General features: G+C 39.8%; 1 protein-coding gene across 1 annotated transcript; it reads left to right on the plus strand.

Moving 5' to 3' along the window:
• Nucleotides 1–193: 193 nt before the first annotated feature.
• OOSP4B (oocyte secreted protein family member 4B) lies at nt 194–14,305 on the plus strand. Its single transcript, XM_031015862.3, has 5 exons — nt 194–426; nt 7,074–7,255; nt 8,105–8,202; nt 12,990–13,137; nt 14,012–14,305. Exons 1-5 carry the CDS (start codon nt 318–320, stop codon nt 14,042–14,044), a joined length of 570 nt encoding a protein of 189 aa, XP_030871722.3. The 5' UTR covers nt 194–317; the 3' UTR covers nt 14,045–14,305.
• The last annotated feature ends 7,829 nt before the right edge of the window (nt 14,306–22,134 follow it).

Here is a 22,134-nt window from a genome sequence, read left to right on the forward strand (position 1 = left end):
TTTACATCATGATTTCTACTTTTAAAATAATTTTTAAGAAGTCGGTAGTCAAGTGGCCCAGACTAAAGCTATGCTAAGAAAAATGCCTCTCAAATTTAATATGCATGTGAACTACTTGGAAATCTTGTTGACATGCAGTTTGTGATTGATACTGTAAGTCTAGAGTGAAACCTGTTATTTTGCATCTAACAAGCTCCCAGGTTGCCTATGGCACAGGTGAAGTGTTGCAGCTACTGCCAGCTGATGGGCCATATTTTGAGAAGATGCTAAGGGGTTTCCCTGGGCTGCCCCAGCAGAGGGTAATTGCAGACAGCTGAATGTGGCCAAAGGTTTATAAGCACTCAAGGAACCCCCAGCTCCTTGCCATTTCTTGTTCCCTATGTTGTGTCTTGGAGTCTGGAGCAATGAAAACCTCTGTGCTCTTAGGTAGGTCCTTCCTCTTTTCTTTATTGTTTTGGAATTCTTCTGGATTCAACCCAGGTATGTATAAGAAATATCTTCAGAGGTGGTGATTTAAAGTGATAAGATTACTTTCTAAAACACTGCTGTGTAAAAAGCTGAGGTTTTTTTTCCCCCCTGATTATAAACCAACAGGTAGGGCTGCCTGTTTCTATTACTCAGTTAAGAAAAAATTACTCTTTCTGGTCACACAAACTGTGCTCAGTTTTCTTTCTCTATAAGCCAATTTGAAAGTTCTCCAGTTTTAGTTCATCTTCTGCCATTATCCCTCTTCTTATGTGAGATCCATGTTTCTAACGTAACTGGGGCTCCTATAATTTGAAAGAACCAGGGAAAGGAAGGACTACCTTAGAGATCTCTGGGTTTCTGGGGAGGGTTACAGGCTCTCTTGGCCTATCCATGGTGCTGGAGAGATAGAATGAAAATTATGTAGAGAGTAAGCAGCTGAGTTTGGATGAGTTCTAATTGCTTCCTCTATATACTGAAGTTTGGGAAACAGTTGAGCCCCAGCATTGTACTTGTGTTACTTAGGGAGTAACTTGTGGGCAAGTTACTTTTGAAGTCTCTCTAATTTTGGCTGCCAGGAAAAAATTACTAGGAATGTATACTGTCTTAAAATAAGATGATGAGAGGCCCAGTGAAATGAAAACACTCAAATCTTAGTGCTGGAATTACCGTGAGGTAATGAGAGAATAGCTGTTTGGTTCAGTGCGCCAGAGTGATGTCGGCTGTGTCTAATGTCAGTGTGAGAGGTTTGCCAAATAAAGCAGCCTGTGGACTTTCTCCTGTTTCTGTAACCATGCACTGGTTCTCTTCCTCCTTTACATTAGAATACTGGTTCTCAGCGGGTGGTTTTGCCCTCCAGGGGACATTTGGCAATGTTTAGAGGGATTTTTGGCTGTCACAACAGCGTTCGTCACTGGTATCTAGTGGATAGTGGTCAAGAATGCCACTACACATTCTGCAATGTACAGCCAACAACCACAAAATCTCTTTGGTTATAGATCTCAATGAGGCTGAGTTGAGAAACCCAGCCTTGTGTTTTATTTCAGCTTAGAAGCACTTTAAGGCACATATTTGTGAGACCCCTTTTCTAAGCAAAACCAGTGCCAGACCTGAAACCAGCTGAAACCACTGCTGCGTTTCATATAATCTTGATTTCTAACAACCGAAGCTAATGACCGCCTCTTTGTACTTCTCAGAGTGAATAAGATTTGTGGGGGGCTACCCAGTATCAAATCTCAAACCTGCGATTACCTTTCTCATAATCAGACTTGGCTTCTCTGTTACACCGGAGTTTGTTTGATCTTTCTTTGAGATTTCAATGCCTTAATGTCTTTTTTGTATGTGGGTCTTTCTCTATTACCATTCCCTGAGACCAAAATTAGGGTATGTAGTTAAGGATGAGATTGAGACCTAAGTGTACTTTAGTCACATTAGATGAATCTAGGGAAACTTAGGGAGTAAAATGAGTTAAAAACCTAGTGCCTGTAGGCCGGGTGCAGTGGCTCACGCCTGTAATCTCAGCACTATGGGAAGCCGAGGCAGGCAGATCACATGAGGTCAGGAGTTCGAGACCAGCCTGACCAATATGGCGAAACCCCGTCTCTACTAAACAAAAAAATACAAAAATTAGTCGGGCATGGTGGTGCATGCCTGTAATCCCGACTACTCAGGAGGCTGAGGCAGGAGAATCACTTGAACCTGAGAGGCAGAGGTTGCAGTGAGCTGAGATCGCGCCATTGCACTCAAGCCTGGGTGACAGAGCGAGACTCTTTCTCAAAAAAAAAATTAAAAAAAATAACCTAGTGCCTGTAATCCCAGCACTTTGGGAGGCCTAGGCAAGAAGATCGCTTGAGCTCAGGAGTTCCAGACCAGACTGGGCAACGTGGTGAAACCCCATCTCTACTAAAAATACAAAAATTAGCCAGGTGTAGTGGTGCATGTGTGTCCGGAATTGGTGGGTTCTTGGTCTGACTTCAAGAATGAAGCCGCAGACCCTCGCGGTGAGTGTTACAGTTCTTAAAGGTGGCGTGTCCAGAGTTTGTTCCTTCTGATGTTCAGATGTGTTCGGAGTTTTCTTCCTTCTGGTGGGTTCGTGGTCTCTCTGGCTCAGGAGTGAAGCTGCAGATCTTCGCGGTGAGTATTAAAGCTCTTAAGGCAGCGCGTCGGGAGTTGTTTGTTCCTCCTGGTGGGTTGGTGGTCTCGCTGGCTTCGGGAGTGAAGCTGCAGACCTGGTGGGTTCGTGGTCTCTCTGGCTCAGGAGTGAAGCTGCAGATCTTGGAGGTGAGTATTAGAGCTCTTAAGGCAGCGCGTCTGGAGTTGTTTGTTCCTCTTGGTGGATTCGTGGTCTGGCTGGCTTCGGGAGCGAAGCTGCAGACCTTCGCAGTGAGTGTTACACCTCATAAAGGCAGTGTGGACCCAAACAGCAGCAGCAAGATTTATTGCAAAAAGCCAAAGAATAAAGCTTCCACAGTTTGGAAGGAGACCCCAACGGGTTGCCAGTGCTGGTTCCGGCAGCCTGCTTTTATTCCCTTATCTGGCCCCACCCACATCCTGCTGATTGGTCCATTTTACAGAGTGCTGACTGGTCCGTTTTGACAGGGTGCTGATTGGTGCGTTTACAATCCCTGAGCTAGACACAAAAGTTCTCCACATGCCCACTAGATTAGCTAGATACAGAGTGTGGACACAAAGGTTCTCCAAGTCCCCACCAGAGTCGCTAGATACAGAGTGTGGACTGGTGCATTCACAAATGCTGAGCTAGACACAGGGTGCTGATTGGTGTGTTTACAAACCTTGAGCTAGATACAGAGTGCCTATTGGTGTATTTACAATCCCTTAGCTAGACATAAAGATTCTCCAAGTCCCCACCAGACTCAGGAGCCCAGTTGGCTTCACCCAGTGGATCCCATACTGGGGCTGCAGGTGGAGCTGCCTGCCAGTCCCATGCAGTGTGCCCGCACTCCTCAGCCCTTGGATGGTGGATGGGACTGGGCACCCTGGAGCAGGGGGCCCCGCTTGTTGGGGAGGCTCCTGCCGCTGCAGGAGCCCAAGGCGGGGGAGGAGGCTCAGGCATGGCGGGCTGCAGGTCCCCAGCCCTGCCCCGCCAGGAGGCAGATAAGGCCTAGCGAGAAGTCGAGCACAGCAGCTGCTGGTCCAGGTGCTAAACCCCTCACTGCCCGGGCGGGGGCGGGGGCCAGCCGGCAGCTCCGAGTGTGGGGCGGCGGAGCCCATGCCCACCCGGAACTTGCGCTGGCCTGCAAGCACAGGGAGCAGCCCCGGTTCCCGCCAGCACCTCTCCCTCCACACCTCCCCGCAAGCTGAGGGAGCTGGCTCCGGCCTTGGCCAGCCCAGAAAGGGGCTCCCACAGTGCAGCGGTGGGCTGAAGGGCTCCTCAAGCGCGGCCAGAGTGGGCGCCAAGGCCGAGGAGGCATGGAGAGAGAGCGAGGGCTGTGAGGGCTGTCAGCACGCTGTCACCTCTCACATGCTTGTAGTTCCAGCTACTCCAGAGGCTGAGGCAGAAGAATCACTTGAACCCAGGAGGTGGAGGTTGCAGTGAGCTGAGATCTCACCACTGCACTCCAGCTTGGACGACAGAGGGAGACTCCATCTTTCAAAACAAAACCTAGCTCCTGCTCCCAGAGTACTACCAATCTATTTTTTATGGCATTTTTGTAACTGTGGTCTAGCCATAATGCTTGGCACACACAACGTCTTCCATCCTTGCACTGGAAAGTATTAGTTATATAAAAATTGAATGAATGGCTATGTGAAAGAAATCTGGCCTCTCATCTATCCTTCTCTTCACATGTTTTTATCTGCTTTTATTATATTCAGTGGTCATCTTGCAGCTCTGAATGTTGGTACCTCTTAGACCAGTTCTCAAACTTTGTATATGTAAGTCATCTTGTTATTAAAATGCAAACCGAGTCAATAGGTTAGAGATGAGATCTGGAACTCAATATTTCTAATGAGTTCTAAGGTGATGTTGATGTTACTGATTTGTGGACCAGACTTTGATTAGTAAGGCTTTAGACAAATTACTCACCAACTAGCATTATTAATAGAGAATAGAGAATAGAGAATTCTCTGTGAATAGAGAATAATTAACTGAAACCTGAGTCAGGCACTTACTGTTATTCTAATTCTCACTTTTTCACTCCTACCTCTCCTAAGACACAGATGTTCAGTGGACAAAGAAGACACTGTTTAGATTGCAGCAATGACTGAGTTGACTACTGATGGCCTAGATCACTGTCTGATTGGTATTAGGGCCAGCCACGTTATGTACCAGACTTAAGATTCTTCAAGTAATTTAATGGTTTGAGCATTTAATTTCTTATCTGGAAAATGAAGAGATTATCTGTCCTATCTCAGGTTTTCTTTGTTAGACTCAATAACAAGAACATAGGCCGGGTGCCATGGCTCACGCCTGTAATCCCAGCACTTTGGGAGGCTAAGGTGGGGGTGGATCACCTGAGGTCAGGAGTTTGAGACCAGCCTGGCCAGCCTGGCAAAACCCTGTCTCTGCTAAAAATACAAAAATTAGCTGGGTGTGGTGGCGCATGCCTGTAGTCCTAGCTACTCAGGAGGCTGAGACAGGAGAATCACTTGAACCCAGGAGGTGGAGGTTGCAGTGAGCCAAGATCCTGCCGCTGCACTTCAGCCTGGGTGACAAAGCAAGACTCTGTCTCCAAAAAAAAAAAAAAAAAAAAAAAAAAGAATGTGGTGAAATTTGACCTAGGAATTGGTACATAAACAGCAGAACTTCTTATTTAATGTGGTGACAATAAATGTGGGAATCCCCATGGGAACAGGCTTGTGGTCTAACATATTAACCCCTCAATGACAGCCTGGCCCTGCAAGCTTTGCTTTTTAAGATAAATATATCTATCCTTGGGATACAAACAGAAAATACATAGGCTACAGCTCCTTTCTTAGTCTGAATAAAAGGAGGGACTTGATAGTAATTACAATTCCCATTTCGGCATGGACCAAGAAGGACATTGTACCATAGTCCTGCTGCTATGAGGTAAGTGGATTGCAGATTTTTTTTCATCCTCACCCTAAACTTCACTTCTGCAGCTGTCATCACTGTATTTACTATCAGTATCTATCAACTTTCTTATATGAATAACTTATGCTATTAATCTCTCTAGGAAAATGGTTTCTCAAAATTCTAAATGCCGAGTTCCATGTTGTACTTGCGTCTCTGTTCTTCTAGCTGTCCCAAAAAGCATGTATCAAGTTGGTAACCTCAGGTTTCTAGGCCAAATAAGGCTCATTCTAAGCCAAACATTTTATGGAAGACAGAGTTCTGTAGATCCTTGGATACTGCCAACTGTCCTGGGATTAAAACCTGGGTCAATGTCTTATGTGGTTGGACTAGTCACTTATTTAATTAAAATTCATACTGAAGACCAAATACATGCCATATGGGGATAAAGAGATGAAGATGTGGTTTTTTTTTTTTCCCCTGGGGTGGGGAGAGATAATGGTAAAATGTGAAATGTCCCTGTGTGCCTGATATTGTAAAAATGTTCCTAGGATATAGCCACAGCTTCTTCAGGTTAATAGGAGAAGATTGGACTCTGAAACCTAATCTTTTATATAGTATTAAATTCTGATCAGGTTTAGTTTAATTGATACTGAGGATGGATGGATGGAGATCTATCTCTATGGAAGGAATTGGTGGTGGTAGTGTCTTATATAAAGACCATTAAATTGTTTTTACCTTAATAAACATTAATTGAGCATTTAAGTTCTAGGCAGTTTTCCAAGATCTTTTATATGCCTTATTTCATTTAATCATCACAGAACCCTAAAAGGTAGATAATAATGCCTACGTTCACTCTAAATATGAATAAATGGTTGCAAAGAAATTAAATAACCAATTAACCTCTCTCTGGATTTTTGCAGCTGTGTAAAGTACAGAGTAGCACAGCAGCCACCGCCCTCAAGGGGCTTTTGAGCACATGAAGTGTGGCCAATTTGAATTGTGCTACAAATACAAAACACACATCAGTTCCAGAAAATTAGTATAAGAAATCTAATCTCAATTTTTGTTTTGTTACATGTTAATGATCATATTTGGGATATATTAGCTTAGATGAAATATCTTTTAAACTATACCTGCTTTTTTAAATTTTAATTTTAATGTCTTTTTTTGAGATGGGGGTCTCACTCTGTTGCCCAGGCTGGAGTGCAGTGGCATGGTCTCGACTCACTGCAGCCTCTGCCTCCTGGGCTCAAGCAATTCTCCCACCTCAGTCTCCCAAGTAGCTGGGATTACAGGGGCGCGCCACCATGCTTGGATAATTTTTGCATTTTTAGTAGAGATGGGGTTTCACCATGTTGGCCAGGCTGGTCTTGAACTCCTGACCTCAGGTGATCCACCTGCCTCGGCCTCCCAGAATGCTGGGATTACAGGCATGAGCCACTGTGCCTGGCCTATACCTGCTTATTTTTGAACATGGCTAATAGGAGACTGAACGCTACCCATGTAGCTTGTGTTATATTTGTCTGTCAGCACTGATAGTGTAATGTCTTGAGAGGAAGTATGCTACCATATTACTTTTTGGATTTTTTTTCTTTTTTTCTTTTTTTTTTAGCAATAACTGCAATGTGCTCTGATGATTGGTTGTTAGTCAGAATGAAAATAAGGCCTTTTGATAACAACACAGAAATTAGAATTGGCGACATACACCTGAGAGATAACTGTCCTGTAACAAGACTGTTGTCATTTAACTACGCGTTTTCTTATCCTGTCACTTCTTGTGGGATCAAGAAAATTGTAAGTGCCATGACGCTTTTCCCTAAAACATATACTGAATTTTTTTTTCAGGGCTACATAGTATCAAAAGTTCCTTCCTAATTAAAATTTTCAAGCATCTTCCTATCTCTTGCAGTGATCAATTGTTAGATAGGACCAGGTGCTTATCTACTTAATTGGGACATTTCAGATAAGGGACTTTAAAAATGTCATAAGGGGCTGGGCATGGTGGCTCACACCTGTAATCCCACCACTTTGGGAGGCTGAGGCGGGTGGATCACCTGAAGTCAGGAGTTTGGGACCAACCTGGTCAACATGGTTAAACCCAGTCTCTGCTAAAAATACCAAATTTAGCTGGGTGTGGTGGTGGGTACCTGTAATCCCAGCTATTTGGGAGGCTGAGGCAGGAGAATCGCTTGAACCTGGGAGGCAGAGGTTGTAGTGAGCTGAGATGGCACTATTGCACTCCAGCCTGGGTGATAAGTGAAACTCTGTCTCAAAGTCATAAGGTACGGTCTGTGCCTTCTCAGTTTTACTACCTCCATCTGCTGTCAGATTTTAATAGCTGGGAACATTGTTTATGAATATATGCAATTGTACTACTTTGGAAAAAGCACATATACTTTAAAACAGACCCAGAGACAATTATTTTCTCCTATCCCCCATCTGGTATTAGAGATGGGGGCAAAGAAGTTGAAGGACCAGGAGAAAAAGGAGAATAAAGTATTTCTCATGAGGTCTACTATTTTATATCTGTTAAATTAATGTAAAATGCCATTTCCAGATTTTCCTAAAGCAGATTCTATTAAGATCATTAAGCCACCAAAAGAATTTAATGCCTTCTAGTATTAAAACTCTCAATTGTTTCAGATGTTCCAAACAAATGATGACGCCATATTATCAGAGATCAGTTACAAACCAAGGTTGCATACTACCTATGAATTTCCAGTGGTTTGCTTTGTGAAGAGGTATGAGTAGCTACTTCTCTTACACATTCTTAAATTTATTATTTGGTTGATAGATGTTTCTGTTAAGAATGCAGCCATAAAAATGCCCTGGAGGGATGTGTATGGCATAAATTTCTAAAGTTTCTCTAACTCTAAGGAAAATGTTCAAATGTACAGAATTGAAGGAATTTATATATAGTACCTAGATTCTACCATTTTGCTAAACTTTGTTACACAATCATTTCCCCATCTATCAATTTTGATGCACTTCCAATTGAAGACATGAGTACACTTTTCCCTAAGTGCTTCAGCATGCGTATCATGAATTAAGGATCAATAATTTATTTGAAGAAGAACTCACATGCAATTAATATATAAATGTTACACAAGTTAATGCATTTGTCAACTGAGCTTTATGTTTAACATAAAACCCTACTGACATGAGTAAGACTGATTGCTGCAGAAAGTGGATCTTCCCAGTTGGTTCCTGCAGCCACACCTCACTGTTCTTGTCTCTTCTATAACTTTGTAGAAATAGAATCGCAGCATGTATGCTTTTGTGTCTAGCTTATTTCTTTCAGCAGAATGTTTGAAACTCGTTTATGTTGTATATTCCAGTAGCTTGTTTCTTTATATTGTCGAGTGGTATATTTCATTAGATACGTATTATTTGATAAAGACTTGTGCTGTTTTCAGTCTCTGGCTATTATGAATAAATGTGCTATCACCATATGTTTGCATATCTTTGGGTGTATGTTTTTGTTTCCTTTAAATACCTAAGAATGGGACTGCTTGATCATTGGGAGAGTATGTTTAGTTTTGTAAGAAATGATGAATATTTTCCCAAAATAAGGTGTCCTTTTTGGCACTAATATGAGGAATGTATGGGAGTCCAGTGGTTTCACCCTCTGATGTCAGTTTTTTATTCTAACCATCTGAATAGGTGCATAGTCGTATTTAATTTGCATTTTCTGATAACTAATTATTAGTGCTCATTGGCCATTTTTATGTCTCTTGTGAGCCATGTCTTTTGTTCATTTTTACTCTGCATCATCTGTCTTGAGTTGTAAGTGGTCTTCATATCTTAAAGACCAGGACTTTGTCAGATGTATTTCGCCCCAGTCCCCACATTGCTTATTAATTTTCTTATGTGTGTTTTGATGAGCAGACGTCTTTAATTTTGGAGTTTAATTTATAGACTCTTCCTTCTAGTTATTGCTTTCTGTTCTGTCGTAAAATTCCTTGCTACTGCCAAGTCTTATTTTCTTCTAGAAGTTTTATGGTTTTGAATATATTTGGGTTTATAATCCATCTGAACTTAATTTTTGCATGTAGTGTAAGGAAGGTCAAGATTCTTCCCTCTGCATAGGGACATCCTGTTGATACAGTACCATTAAATGAAATGAAATGAAATTTCTTTCATCCTTGAATTGCTCTGACTCTTTCATTATATCAATGACCTTACAAGCTTGGATTTCTCTGGGCTCTTACTTATTATGTCTTAATGATCTATTTGATCTTTATCTTGACTACCTAAGTTCATTTGCAACTTAGCAATGCCATTTTCAGCTGTTCAGGATGATTTCAAACAAATTCTCACTATATCCATATACTTCTTGAAGCGTGGAAAAGGTCAGACAAAATTAAGGCACCCTGCAAGGAATGACTTGAAATCAGCTTTTAAAAGGAACCTCTGTTCTTCAAACTTCGCCAGTCACCTCTAAACCTTTGCTGTCTAACATAGTAACCAGTAGCCACTGGTAATATTACATTTAAATTACTAAAATTAAAACAACAAAAAATTGAGTTGCATGAGCTATTTTTTCAAGTGCTCAGTAGCAGCATGTGGTTAGTGGTAACATTTGCACAGTGTAGACTTAGAATTTTCTGTAATAAAGATTTACTAATGGACAGTGTTGCTACATCAGAATAAACACAACTGTTAACCAGACAGTAGCTAAATATCATAAACATTCATGTTGATCTTAAAGTGGTTCTAACCTTTATTTTTAATTTTCTAAATTTTAACTCTTATTTTAGATCCAGGGAGTACATATATAGGTTTGTTACATAAGTACATTGCATGATTCTGAGGTTTGAGATACTATTGACCCTGCTATCCAGGTACTGGGCATAGTCCCCAGTAGGTAATTTTCTCATTTTCCCCACTCCCGCCTCCACATTCCTTTCCCTCACTGTCACGGAAGGAAAGATTTAACAGTGGGAATGAACACTACAGCTCCTAAAGTAGGATGGCGAAGGGTTGAGATGATAGCCAAAGGTGGTGGAATCTAACTGCTTTTTAGCCTTGGAATGGGGTGTCTCCCTCTCTTGCCTGGCTAAGATTTTGGTGGTAGTCTTTGGTTTTTTAAAGAACATGCTTCCCTGACCATGAGGAATTTTTACAAATTGGTATGAGTCCCCCATACTTCCTGGAACGGGGTAGAAAATGTACCTCTGTTGTATCCTCTTTTAATCTGAGAAAGTATGTTTGTTCTTCCAGCCCCCAATGTCTTCTCAACCTCTGTCTATAATATTAGCTGCTATATTGTTATAGGCACCTCCTATCCTCTTCCACTTTATTGACCCAGGGGTTAGCACCTGACTTGGACAATGCCAATTAGTTTTTCAAACAGCCTTTGTAAACTTGTCAGCCTCTAAGCAGGTAAAGGCTATGATATTAAAAAAAAAAAAAAAAAAAAAAAAAGATGATCCCAGCACTTTGGGAGGCCAAGGCAGGCAGATCACTTGAGGCTAGGAGTTTGAAACCAGCCTAACCAATGTGGTGGAACTCTGTCTCTACTAAAAATACAAAAATTAGCCAGGCCTGGTGGCACATGCCCATAATCCCAGTTACTTGGGAGGCTGAGGCAGGAGAATCGCTTGAACCTGGGAGGTGGAGGTTGCAGTGAGCTGAGATAGCGCCACTGCACTCCAGCCTGGGTGACAGAGTGAGATTGTCTAAAAAAAAAAAAAAGCCGTTAGTCTCCTCCTTTTGGATCATGGAAAGAAGTGGTACTTATGGCAATGGAGTCAAGGCAATGAGCATGTAAATGTGGTGATAAATTACATGTCATTTAAATTCCTACTTCTGATTCCTGAGATCTAGTTGCCTTTTTGCAGTTGATATTGTCATATTCACCTTTTAATTATCAGATAGTCTAAACTTGCAGAAAGTAGTTTCGTAGTCACTGTTTTTTTTTTTCTTTTTTTGAGACAGAGTCTCACTCTGTTGCCCAGGCGGGAGTGCAGTGGTGCGATCTCAGCTCACTTCAACCACCGCTTCCTGGGTTCAAGCGATTCTCCTGCCTCAGCCTCCAGAGTAGCTGGGATTACAGGCATACCCCACCATGCCAGACTAATTTTTATATTTTTAGTAGAGATGAGGTTTCACCATGTTGGCCAGGCTCATCTCGAACTCCTGACCTCAAGTGATCCACCTGCCTCGGCCTCCCAAAGTGGTAGGATTACAGGAATGAGCCACTGCGCCTGGCGTGTAATCACTGCTTTTATGCAATGTAAATTTTTCCTCAATGTTTGACATCATCTTGAAGTTGATTTTCTGGTTATTAGACTTGTGAAGCCTAGTGGAATACAACTTAATACTAGATTTTCATACTTAGTTTTCTTCCTTCCCTTCTTTCCATTTCCAGCTACGCTGGGGTTTGAGTTTTGGAGTAGATTCTTAAATGTGATCTTTTTGTGGTTTTAAAATCTATTCTCTTCCCCTACTTTTCCTGTGTTTGCTGGGATAGGGTAATTGTATTAAGACATGAAAAGAGAAAATATCTCTGCTGAAATTGTTGTAGGGGTCTTTTGGCCAACACTGAGCATAGATGCCTTCTCCACGGTGGGTCCAAATGCCGGTCTTCCTCACTTAATGACTTTTTGAGTGGGTCTGTCATGAACATCACATTTGATCCTTGGATTTCTCACTTGGTGCTGGCCATCTTAAGGGGAATCTTAGCAGATGGGATTGAACTATATTGCCATCTATATAGGCATCCACTGAGCTCTCAAAAAAAATGGTTTCAATAGCAGATTATAGAAGTAAAGGCTATTATGCCTTATCTATTCACAGTCCATTTTTCTCCCAGATCAAATAGGCCAGGACATATTAGCCCTTCTAAATTCAACAAGAGATATAGAAAATTTGAATGAGATTTTAGCCTCCCTTTACACATGTACTCTGAATCTGAATCATTCTCCTGGAACTGCCTACATGCTGGCTTTGGGAGACGAGCAAACCACATTCCTTTTTCTTACATGCAGGGAAGGAAAGACCAGCAGTGGGAATAAACACTACAACTCCTAAGATAGGATGGAGAAGGGTTGAGATGGTAGTTAAAGGTGGTGAAATCCTTTTTAACCTTGGAATGGGGTGTGTCTATGTCTCTATTTCCTGCCTAAGATTTTGGTGGTAGCATCTTTTTGCATACATATGGGTCTCTGTTTTCAATTTCTAATCTTGGGATGTGTGTGTGTGGCCTGGCTTGGTTGAGTCATAGTCCATTCAGCATAGATAGAATGTTTGTCACATCTAACAATCATTTTGCTTTTCAAAATTTTTATTGACCCCGGAGCCTCAAAGTCAAGTCAAGGATCAATTCTGGATCAATAAGTACCATCCTATTCAAGGTTCTGTTACACACTCTTTATTTAGATTTACTGAGCTACTTTGCCTTTCCTCCACAAGTCAGTTATTTTGGGTTATCACTTACAACGAACCTATCTAATACATATTTTTCCCACAAAAAATCTGTACAGCTGTTAATCCTGTGCTTTTCTTTTGTTTGCTCTGCATTTAGGTTTAAATTCCCCTCTGTGATGCATTTTGGAATGAGTGGGTTTGATGCCCACACCTTGAAAGAAATCCCTCAAAAAACAAAAGGACAAGAGTCACCAACTCCCACACAAAGTAAAACATGGACACTTAATTTTAACAGTGTTAATAAGGTGAGAATATTAAGGTTGTTTATTTTATAGTTAACCACAATTTGTTAAATATAACTTCAAGGAAGGCAATAATGTAAATTCCTATTTGAATGCTGCATGCTGAAATTGCTCTGGTTTTAATATGAACCCTGTAGAATTAGGTACCGTAGTCTGTACTTGGATATAGTTATAATTTTCTTGTTGCACATGAACATGAATAGGTTCCATACTGGTCAGTTTCCTTACCTATTCTCTCAGGCACTAAACTGTTCATTTTCAATATAGCCTGTGACAAAATGAAATTGTTGTCATAGAAGGCCCATACCAGATCTCTAATTTCATACTAATATTTACAGAAAAACATGTCTATATACATATATGTGTATAAAATAAGTAGGCAGATAGGTAAACTAGGCTTAAATTCAGAGGAAGTCACTACATCTAATTCGCACTTTTCCTAAGATTAATACCTGTAGAAAACACTCTTTTTAATCAGGATTTTTCTACTGAGCTTATTTTAAAAGGATGCCAGAAAACTTGTGCATATTGACAATAGCCTTGAAGTTGACATTTCATAAAGAAATAAGCTTTGTTCTAGAGATCTGAAAACCACTTAAAATCAAAGTTGAAATGTATGATGTAATTACTTGATAGTCTCAGAAAGGCAGTCATCTAGCCAACGCATAGATGCTAATCACTTCTAATAGCATAATATCTAATGGTTATATTTGATATAGCTGGTTAATTGCATAGATTACATTATAGGGTAGAAATGTGATTTCTTTTTTTCCGCATTACTTCTAATTGAGCACCCATGAGTTCTCTGAACGTGTTTTCTTTTTAGGTAAGGTTATATTTAAGCAGCTCTTAACTGCTTTTCCCCCCTATCCTACAGGAGCAACTATCCAAGAAGTCACTGTATCAATAATGCCTGTGTTATAACACCCTCTCCTCCCTAAAGCAAGGGAACAAGTGATACATCTTGTCTGAAAACCAGTTTCATCAATACTGTTGATGTGTCTGTACAAAGATGAGTAGCAACATCTGTTACCAGTTTCACTACATTTTGGAGTTTTGAATAACATATCTATACCATGATATTTACACTTTTTAATGAGTTAATTTTAAGTGAAATTGCCATTCTAACTCTGAAATCAAGCTCATACATAATAAAGCTTGCCCATACCCAGTGTGTTCTTTTCTGAATTAACATTCAGCATTTTTATGATTTAGTTGCTCACTTTAGTTTTACCCATTATGCTTAGTAACCGTGTCTCAGTGAAATATATTGAAGTCTCCCTCTTTTATAATGCACTCAAAAGGAGGATTTTCCCATGAGCCCTTCATCTGTGGCTTTCTATACTGCTTTTTTCTTTTCTGTTTCCTGATAATGTCTCATGAGGAAACATTGTAAACTTATTTTGACATTGTGCATTTCTTTTCTACTACCTTGATAAAGCAAGAACCTAGAAGAAAATATTTCAATTGCTTTTTGGCCTAATTCTGAAAGTGTTGTAACCATACAGGGCCACAACTACACTGTCACACCACCCTTCCTACCATCAGTGCTTTGGTGGAGATTTTCTTAGTGAACAAGATGACTTGCTCTTCCTTTTGAGGCTCCTGAATTGATTGGCAAAATGTCGAGTAGGGAGATCCAGCTATGAATCCCAAATAAGAATTCCCATTGCATGGAGGGTGGCAAAGATAATAGTGCCAAGCACCAGGAGTGGGGGCTCACATATCTAGACCCATTGAATCTATCTTGGAGTTGCCAAGGATGACTTGGCACACACAAGGCACTGGTTGGAACCAGTGTCTTTTTTTGTGTGTCAGGAAAGAAGGAAAGGTGAAGCAAGGAGAAAAGATGAAGCAAAATCAGCATTTGTTGTGTGTATTAGTCTCCCATGTAGGTCCCTCCTGATAGCCAATGCAAAGTGGGGGATGCATGCACCCCTCTGGAGCTGTAGGCAAAGACCCTGATACCTTACCACAGGGGGTAGGTATACCTATACCGATACCAGCCAAGTGCCATATGACACCCACACCTTAAGCAATACAGGGAATGTGCCTTGTGTACCCAGAACAGGGAAATGATTTCTTCTAATAAAGAACCTGGAACCAAGTGACAACTTGGCTCCCAGCTTCCATATGGCACAGTGTCCCAGGCCCAGTGAAAATCCCTTAGAGGGACGGCAGGCTCCACAATAGCTGCTTATTCCAACACAAAAGTGCTCAAAACTCAGATCATGCTGATCACAGCTTGCATCCCAGGTGGAAAGATATCTAATTCTTCTCTTAATTTAAATTGCTTAGTATATCTCTGGAAGTGAAGTCTTGTGCCTTTGAGTACACTGTAAAAGAGTACAGGTGCCAAATTCATTCCAGGGAGCCTGAACCAGAAAGTACCACATACATGAGCAGGGATGCATGCACACAAATGATCTTTACTCAAAGCAAGGTCAATCTTCTTCCACAGGGAAAACGTAGTTGGGGCAGAACATTCTTATGGCTAGACTTCTTGCTCCTGGGAGGGAGAAAAACTCATGGACACAAGAAAATGTGAAAAAGGTCTCTCTCCACCTCTTTAGACACAATTTATTTTTGCTAAATCTGAAAGTACCTCTCTTTCCCCTCTAGAAATGGGGATTTTTGTTCCAAGAGAATACAAAGACATCTAAATTTGAGTCATCTAGAACTGCTAAATAACTTAGCTGAGCTGCTGGGCTTGGTTGACTAACAGGTACCTAACTATGTCACTTTCCTGAACTTCAATCCTTCCCAAGACAGCTGAAGCTGGAAAAGAGCTGGGATTGGTTGAAGGGACTGAATACTTTTGTTTTTGAAATGAAAATGACAGTAAAATTTTGTCATCTGAATATATGTGATTCTTTTACTATTTTTATTTCTTTCCACCTTGAGTAAAATTAAAGATGCAGCATGACTTGGCCTGACCTTTCTTTTTTATTTGATTTTTGAGATGGAGTCTCGCTCTGTCACCCAGGCTGGGATTCAATGGGCACGATCTTGGCTCACTGCAACCTCTGCCTCCCGGGTTCAAATGATTCTCCCACCTCAGCCTCCTGAGTAGCTGGGATTACAGGCACTCATCATGCCTGGCTAATTTTTGTATGTTTGTAGAGATGGGGTTTCACCATGTTGGCCAGGCTGGTCTTGAACTCCTGACCTCAGGTGATCCACCCACCTTGGCCTCCCAAAGTACTGGGATTACAGGGGTGAGGACACTTGGCCTAATCTTTCATTTTGATAAACCCTAGTAGATTTTTGACTACTCCTGGAAATATAAATCCCAATTAAAAGATATTTTTGGGCTCTTATAAAAAAGTTAAAAAAATTACAGATGCTTGCCAGGTTGCAGAGAAAAGGGAACAATTACCTACTGCTGGTGGGAATGTAAATTAGCTCAGCATTGTGGAAAGTAGGGTGGCAATTCCTCCAAGAACTTAGGGCTGTCATTCGACCCAGAAATCCCATTATTGGTTATATACCCAAAGGAATATAAATCATTCTACCATAAAGGCACATGTTTGTCCCAGCACTATTCACAATAGCAAAGCCATGGAATCAATCTAAATGCTCATCAATGGTAGACTGGGTACAGATAATATGGTGCATATACACCATGGAATTCTACACAGCCATAAAAATGAGACATGTCCTTTGCAACAACATGGATGGAGCTGGAGGCCATAATCGTATGTGAAATAATGCAGGAACAGAAAACCTAATACCGCATATTCTCACCTATAAGTAGGAGCCAGACCTTGAGTACACGTGGAGACAAATCAGGGAACAACAGACACCAGGGCCTACTTGAGGGATGGAGGGTACGAGGAGGGAGAGGATAGAACACTACCCATCAGTTACTATGCTTATTGCCTCGGTGACTAATCTGTACACCAAGCCCCGTGACACACAGTTTACCTATATAACAAACCTGCACATGTACCCCTGAACCTAAAATTTAAAAATAGCCATCTGTTGCCCTCATTGCAATAGGATACATGCATTTATTTAACAATCACTACAGTAATGAGGCAGGTACTCATTAACTCAACCTAAAAAGTCTCAATGGTGAATTCAATTGACCAAAATCTCTACATGTCAGAATGAGGTTTTGATCCAGATGCTTTTGGTTTTAGATCTTAATTTTTGACATTTAATGTCTGATACTTTGAAAAATCTTAAGTTTTTAAAATTAACTTTTAATGTAAGTATTCACTAATTCCAATAATAATGATTTCAGGGATATACAGTGTATCAAAGGGAGATAAGATGGATAACAATCTGTTTTATTTTTGACAAGGATTTGTGCAGCTGTGAAATTGAAGAAACAATGTCTCTGGGTTAAAGAATCTTGTTAATTTCCTGGAGACATAGCAGTAACAGGCTGACCAGAAAGTTGGTGAAAATTGTTTTTGACTTGAAAGGTTAGAGCCAAGGGTCAAGAGAAGTGGTACAATTGAGGATATATTTTGCAGGATATTAAAACATACAAATGGTTTGGACACAGAGTGTGAGAAACACACTGGAATCAAGCATGTCTCCTGTGATTGGGGGCTATAAGTGGGTGACTTGTGGTGCTACTTAGATGGGAAAGATTTCTTTGGGAGTCAACACTTAATGTTTGTGCAGGCTTAAAAATTTAGCATCTTTTAAGTTTAGCAGTTTTTGTGGTTTTCTTTCTATCTTGCGTTCTTCATCCGTATTCAGACGGGATTTTTGCTGATCACTCCAAAAAAGGCTGGACTCAAACTTAATGTGGTTAGGGGAGTTAGCAGGTTTTGTCCTCCTTAGTAGTTGTGACAAAATGTAGAATAAAGGCAAACTGAAAGTCAGTTCTGTGGGTGCCCTGGTCAGAGAATGGGACAAAGTGGGGCACAGGTAGGTGTCAGATAGGTATGATCAGAGATGGCCTCTACAACTGCTGGCACCCGAATAATCCTAACAAACGAATTTAAGTAATGCAGTCTTCCCATTCCTTTGCTTCTAGCATATATAGTGTAACCTAGATAGCTACAGAGAAAACTGCTGTAATATTTATTGCTTAATTTTGATAAAGCTAATCAATTATTTACACATATGAGTTCATTACGCTAAGATATGCTTTGGGTAATACAAATAATTACACATGTGGTCTCTGCCAAGAATACTCTGAACAAAGTGTGTATAACAACTTTAAAATTTCCTTATGCACTTGCTTTATTCTGTGTGTGTATCACAGAAAGGTTGTTTTACATTGGGATAAGGTCACAGTGGTGGTATAGTTTGAGTTGCCCCAAATCTTACACAAACAGACAGTGCAACCAATATATTGAAACAAAGCACACAGACTGTTATCTTTAGAACTTAGTGATCAGGTATCCCTAAAAATTGTAGAACACAATGAATCGGGCCAACCAACTGCCAATATGAGGCCCTCTACAGGGTTTCATGCAAACTCGGGAACAATTACTAATGGGATTCTTTTATTCTTGTTTTTTTTTTTTTTGAATTGGATCAATGAATCCAAATTAGCACATATGACTGCTTTAAGATTTTTTTTTGAGTAGTAATATCCATCATGCTTGTTGAACTTTTAGTCAGTTTAATAATTTGTTAGTTGATTCTCTTTTTTTAAATAAGTTGATTATATCAGCTGAAACTAATATTGATATTAACTATTTCAGGCCAGGCACAGTGGCTCACACCTGTAATCCTAGCACTTTGGGAGGCCAAGGCAGGTGGATTACTTGAGCCCAGGAGTTTGAGACCAGCCTGGGCAACATGGCAAAACCTCATCTCTACAAAAATTAGCCAGACATGGTGGTGGGTGCCTGTAGTCCCAGCTACTCAGGAGGCTGAGGTAGGAGGATCATCTGAGCCCAGGAGGTCGAGACTGCAGTGAGCCATGATCATGCCACTGCACTCCAGCCTGAGTGACAGAGTGAGATCCTGTCTCAAACAAAAAGTAACTATTTCAAATATATAAACTTTTTGTCTCTTGTCGGAGTGCAATAAGTTTTTTTTTTCTGCAATAGCAAAGTTAGAGGCCTTGTTTTGTGCTTAGTTTTAATAGAAATAATTATTCTCAGTATGATGTATCTCTGGGTATATTATTGATATATTAATTCTTCTGGCCAAATTTTTAAAAAATCTTGCTTCTGCAATAGCATCCTTTATCAGTGATCACTGTTTGTCTTTAGTAGATCCTCTGTGGTTGATATTTCTCTTCTTTTCTAGCTTATTGGGGTTCTTAGGGATTGGACATTGAACTGCTCACCCCATCTCTACATATCCACTCCCTTGGAGAGTTTATTCAATCTCATTGTTTTAACTAACATCGCTATGCTGATGGCTTCAAGTTACATCTCTATCCTGGACTTCACCTCTGAAATGCAGACTCAGTTATTCATTTTCCTCTACAACATATTCACATGGCTGTTCAAAACACTGTTTAACCAAAGTATGTATAACATGAATGCTCCTATTTGGAGGTTTGTGGAGTGGAGGTTTCCCACTCCAAACCTCCACCTTTAGCCTTCCCTATCAGAATGTCACAAAGATATTCTGTCCTATGTATTTCTCTTAAAAAATTACAGTCTTGCTTTTCACATTTAGATATGTAATGTAATAGTTTTAATTTTATTTTTAATAAGATCTATATAACATAAAATTTACCATCTTAACCATTTTAAGTGTACAATTCTGTAGTGTTTAGTAATTTACATTGTCATGTAACAGAACTCTTCGTCTTGTAAAACTGTAACTCTGTAGCCATTAAACAACTTTGCAGCCACAGTGCAATAATGCTGGCTGCTTAGACTTTAAAAATTTTTTAATTTTTGCAGGTATATAGTAGGTGTATATATTTATGGGGTCCCTGAGATATTTTGATACAGATATGCAGTGCATAACAGTTGCACCATGGGGAATGGGATATCCATCTCCTCAAGCATGTATCCTTTGCATTATGAAGAATCTGATTACACTCTTCATTATTTTAAAATGTACAATTACGTTATTACTGACTGTAGTCATCCTTTTGTGCTATCAAATAGTCTTATTCTATTTTTTTTGTACCTGTTAACCGTCCCTATCTCCCCCGTACTACTTTTCCCAGCCTCTGGTAACCATCCTTCTACTCTCTATGTCCATGAGTTCAATTGTTTTGATTTTTAGATCCCACAAATAAGTGAGACCATGTGATGTTTGTCTTTCTATGCCTGGCTTATTTTACTTAGCATAATGGCCTCTAGCTCCATCCCCGTTGTTGCAAAAGACAGGATCTCATACTTTTTATGGCTGAATAGCACTTCATAGTTTATATGTACGACATTTTCTTTATCCATTCATCTGTTGATGGACACTTAGGTTGTTTCCAAATCTTAGCTATTGTTAACAGTTCTGCAACAAACAGGAGTGTAGATATCTCTTCAATATACTGATTTCCTTTCTTTGGGGTATATATGCTGCTCAGAATTTTTGATGTCAGGACTCCTTTAGACTGTTAAAAATATTGAATTACAAAGAGCTTTTATTTATATGGCCTTTATCCATCCACATTACCACATTAGAAATTAAAACTGAGTTAAAAATATTTATTAAATAATTAAAATAATTAATAAACCCAACAGGTGTTAACATAAAATAGTGAACATTTAGTGAAAAATTACTGTTTTCCAAAAAAAGAGTGACATCATTTTATATTCGCATTTTTGCAAGTCTCTTGTCTGGCTAACTAGAAGAAAATTGGATTATCATATCTGCTTCTGTGTTCGGTCTTTGTAATATGTCACTTTGGTTAATGTACATAAAGAAAACCCTGCCTCACACAGATACGTGGTTGGAAAAAAGAAGAGTATTTTAAAAGCCTTTTCAGATAACTGTGGCTGTTTTTTTTTTTTTTTTTTTTTTTTTGATACTGCACCAAAACTTGCTAAGGGGCAGTGTCTTCGAGGTTTGTTGCAACATGGGATCTGAAAATATATCAATAAACTCTGCATACTTATTTCCATTAAAATCCACTGGTCCCTCTTGTACTTTGCCCATGAATGTTTCTGTAACATCATGTGCAGATCATTTGGAAAATTTTAGTTCAGAGTTATGCAGATGTTTTAAGTGATGATATTTTATTATGCAATATAAGAAATCATAGTTAAGATATCACCAGTGAGCTTCCAAGCTCATAGTAGAGAATACAACTTTTTCAAAATGCTAATTTTTCCTTTAAGCTTGAATTTTATCACTGAGTTTAATTGTTGTTAGTTGTTTTCTTTGAAGTGACAAGTTTACATCATTCAATTTCAAAAAATGTCAAATACCCATGGGCAAATAATCATTGTTTGTCTGATAGTCATTCTTTAAGTAAAGATGGTGTTCTATGTAACAAGTGGCTAGTTCAGCTCACAGCTCCAATAACAGATTTTCCTTGAGACACTCTTCATACTTTGATACGCAGCAAAAGTGTATTATGCATACTTTCTATTTTATCACTCTGAATAGTAAAAAGGCATGCATTCAACGGTTGGCATTTAATAAAACAGATACTTTTTACTGCTTCAAGACTTAAGCGAAACTGGCTTTTTCTCTTTACTGTGAGTGCACAGGGGTGAAGAATACAATGGTGACTAACAAACTAACACATTCTTATGCTACTACCTTGATTGGTGCTCAAGAGGCAGGAGCATTTCCCACCACTGTTTTTGCACACCTGTGCAAATGTCGACATTATGAAAAAGAAAATGTGTTATTGTGAAAATCTGATCCCATGGACCCCTCCATCATCTAAGTTCCAATTATTGAGAAGCACTCTAGTAGAAGAATGTCTTTATTTGTTGGATATATACTTCAAAATATTTACAGTCAAGGGAACATCTTACCAGCAACCTGCTCTCAAAAGGTCCAGGAAAAATAAAGTTTTTTTGTACTATAGTTGCAACATTTCCCTAAGTTATAAATTGTTTTAAAATATTTGTTTTATCTCTGCTTTATCTCCATTTTACATTAAAGTTATAT

Source organism: Gorilla gorilla, chromosome 9 (assembly GCF_029281585.2).
Source record: "Gorilla gorilla gorilla isolate KB3781 chromosome 9, NHGRI_mGorGor1-v2.1_pri, whole genome shotgun sequence".
In the NCBI taxonomy this organism is placed as follows: Eukaryota; Metazoa; Chordata; class Mammalia; order Primates; family Hominidae; genus Gorilla; species Gorilla gorilla.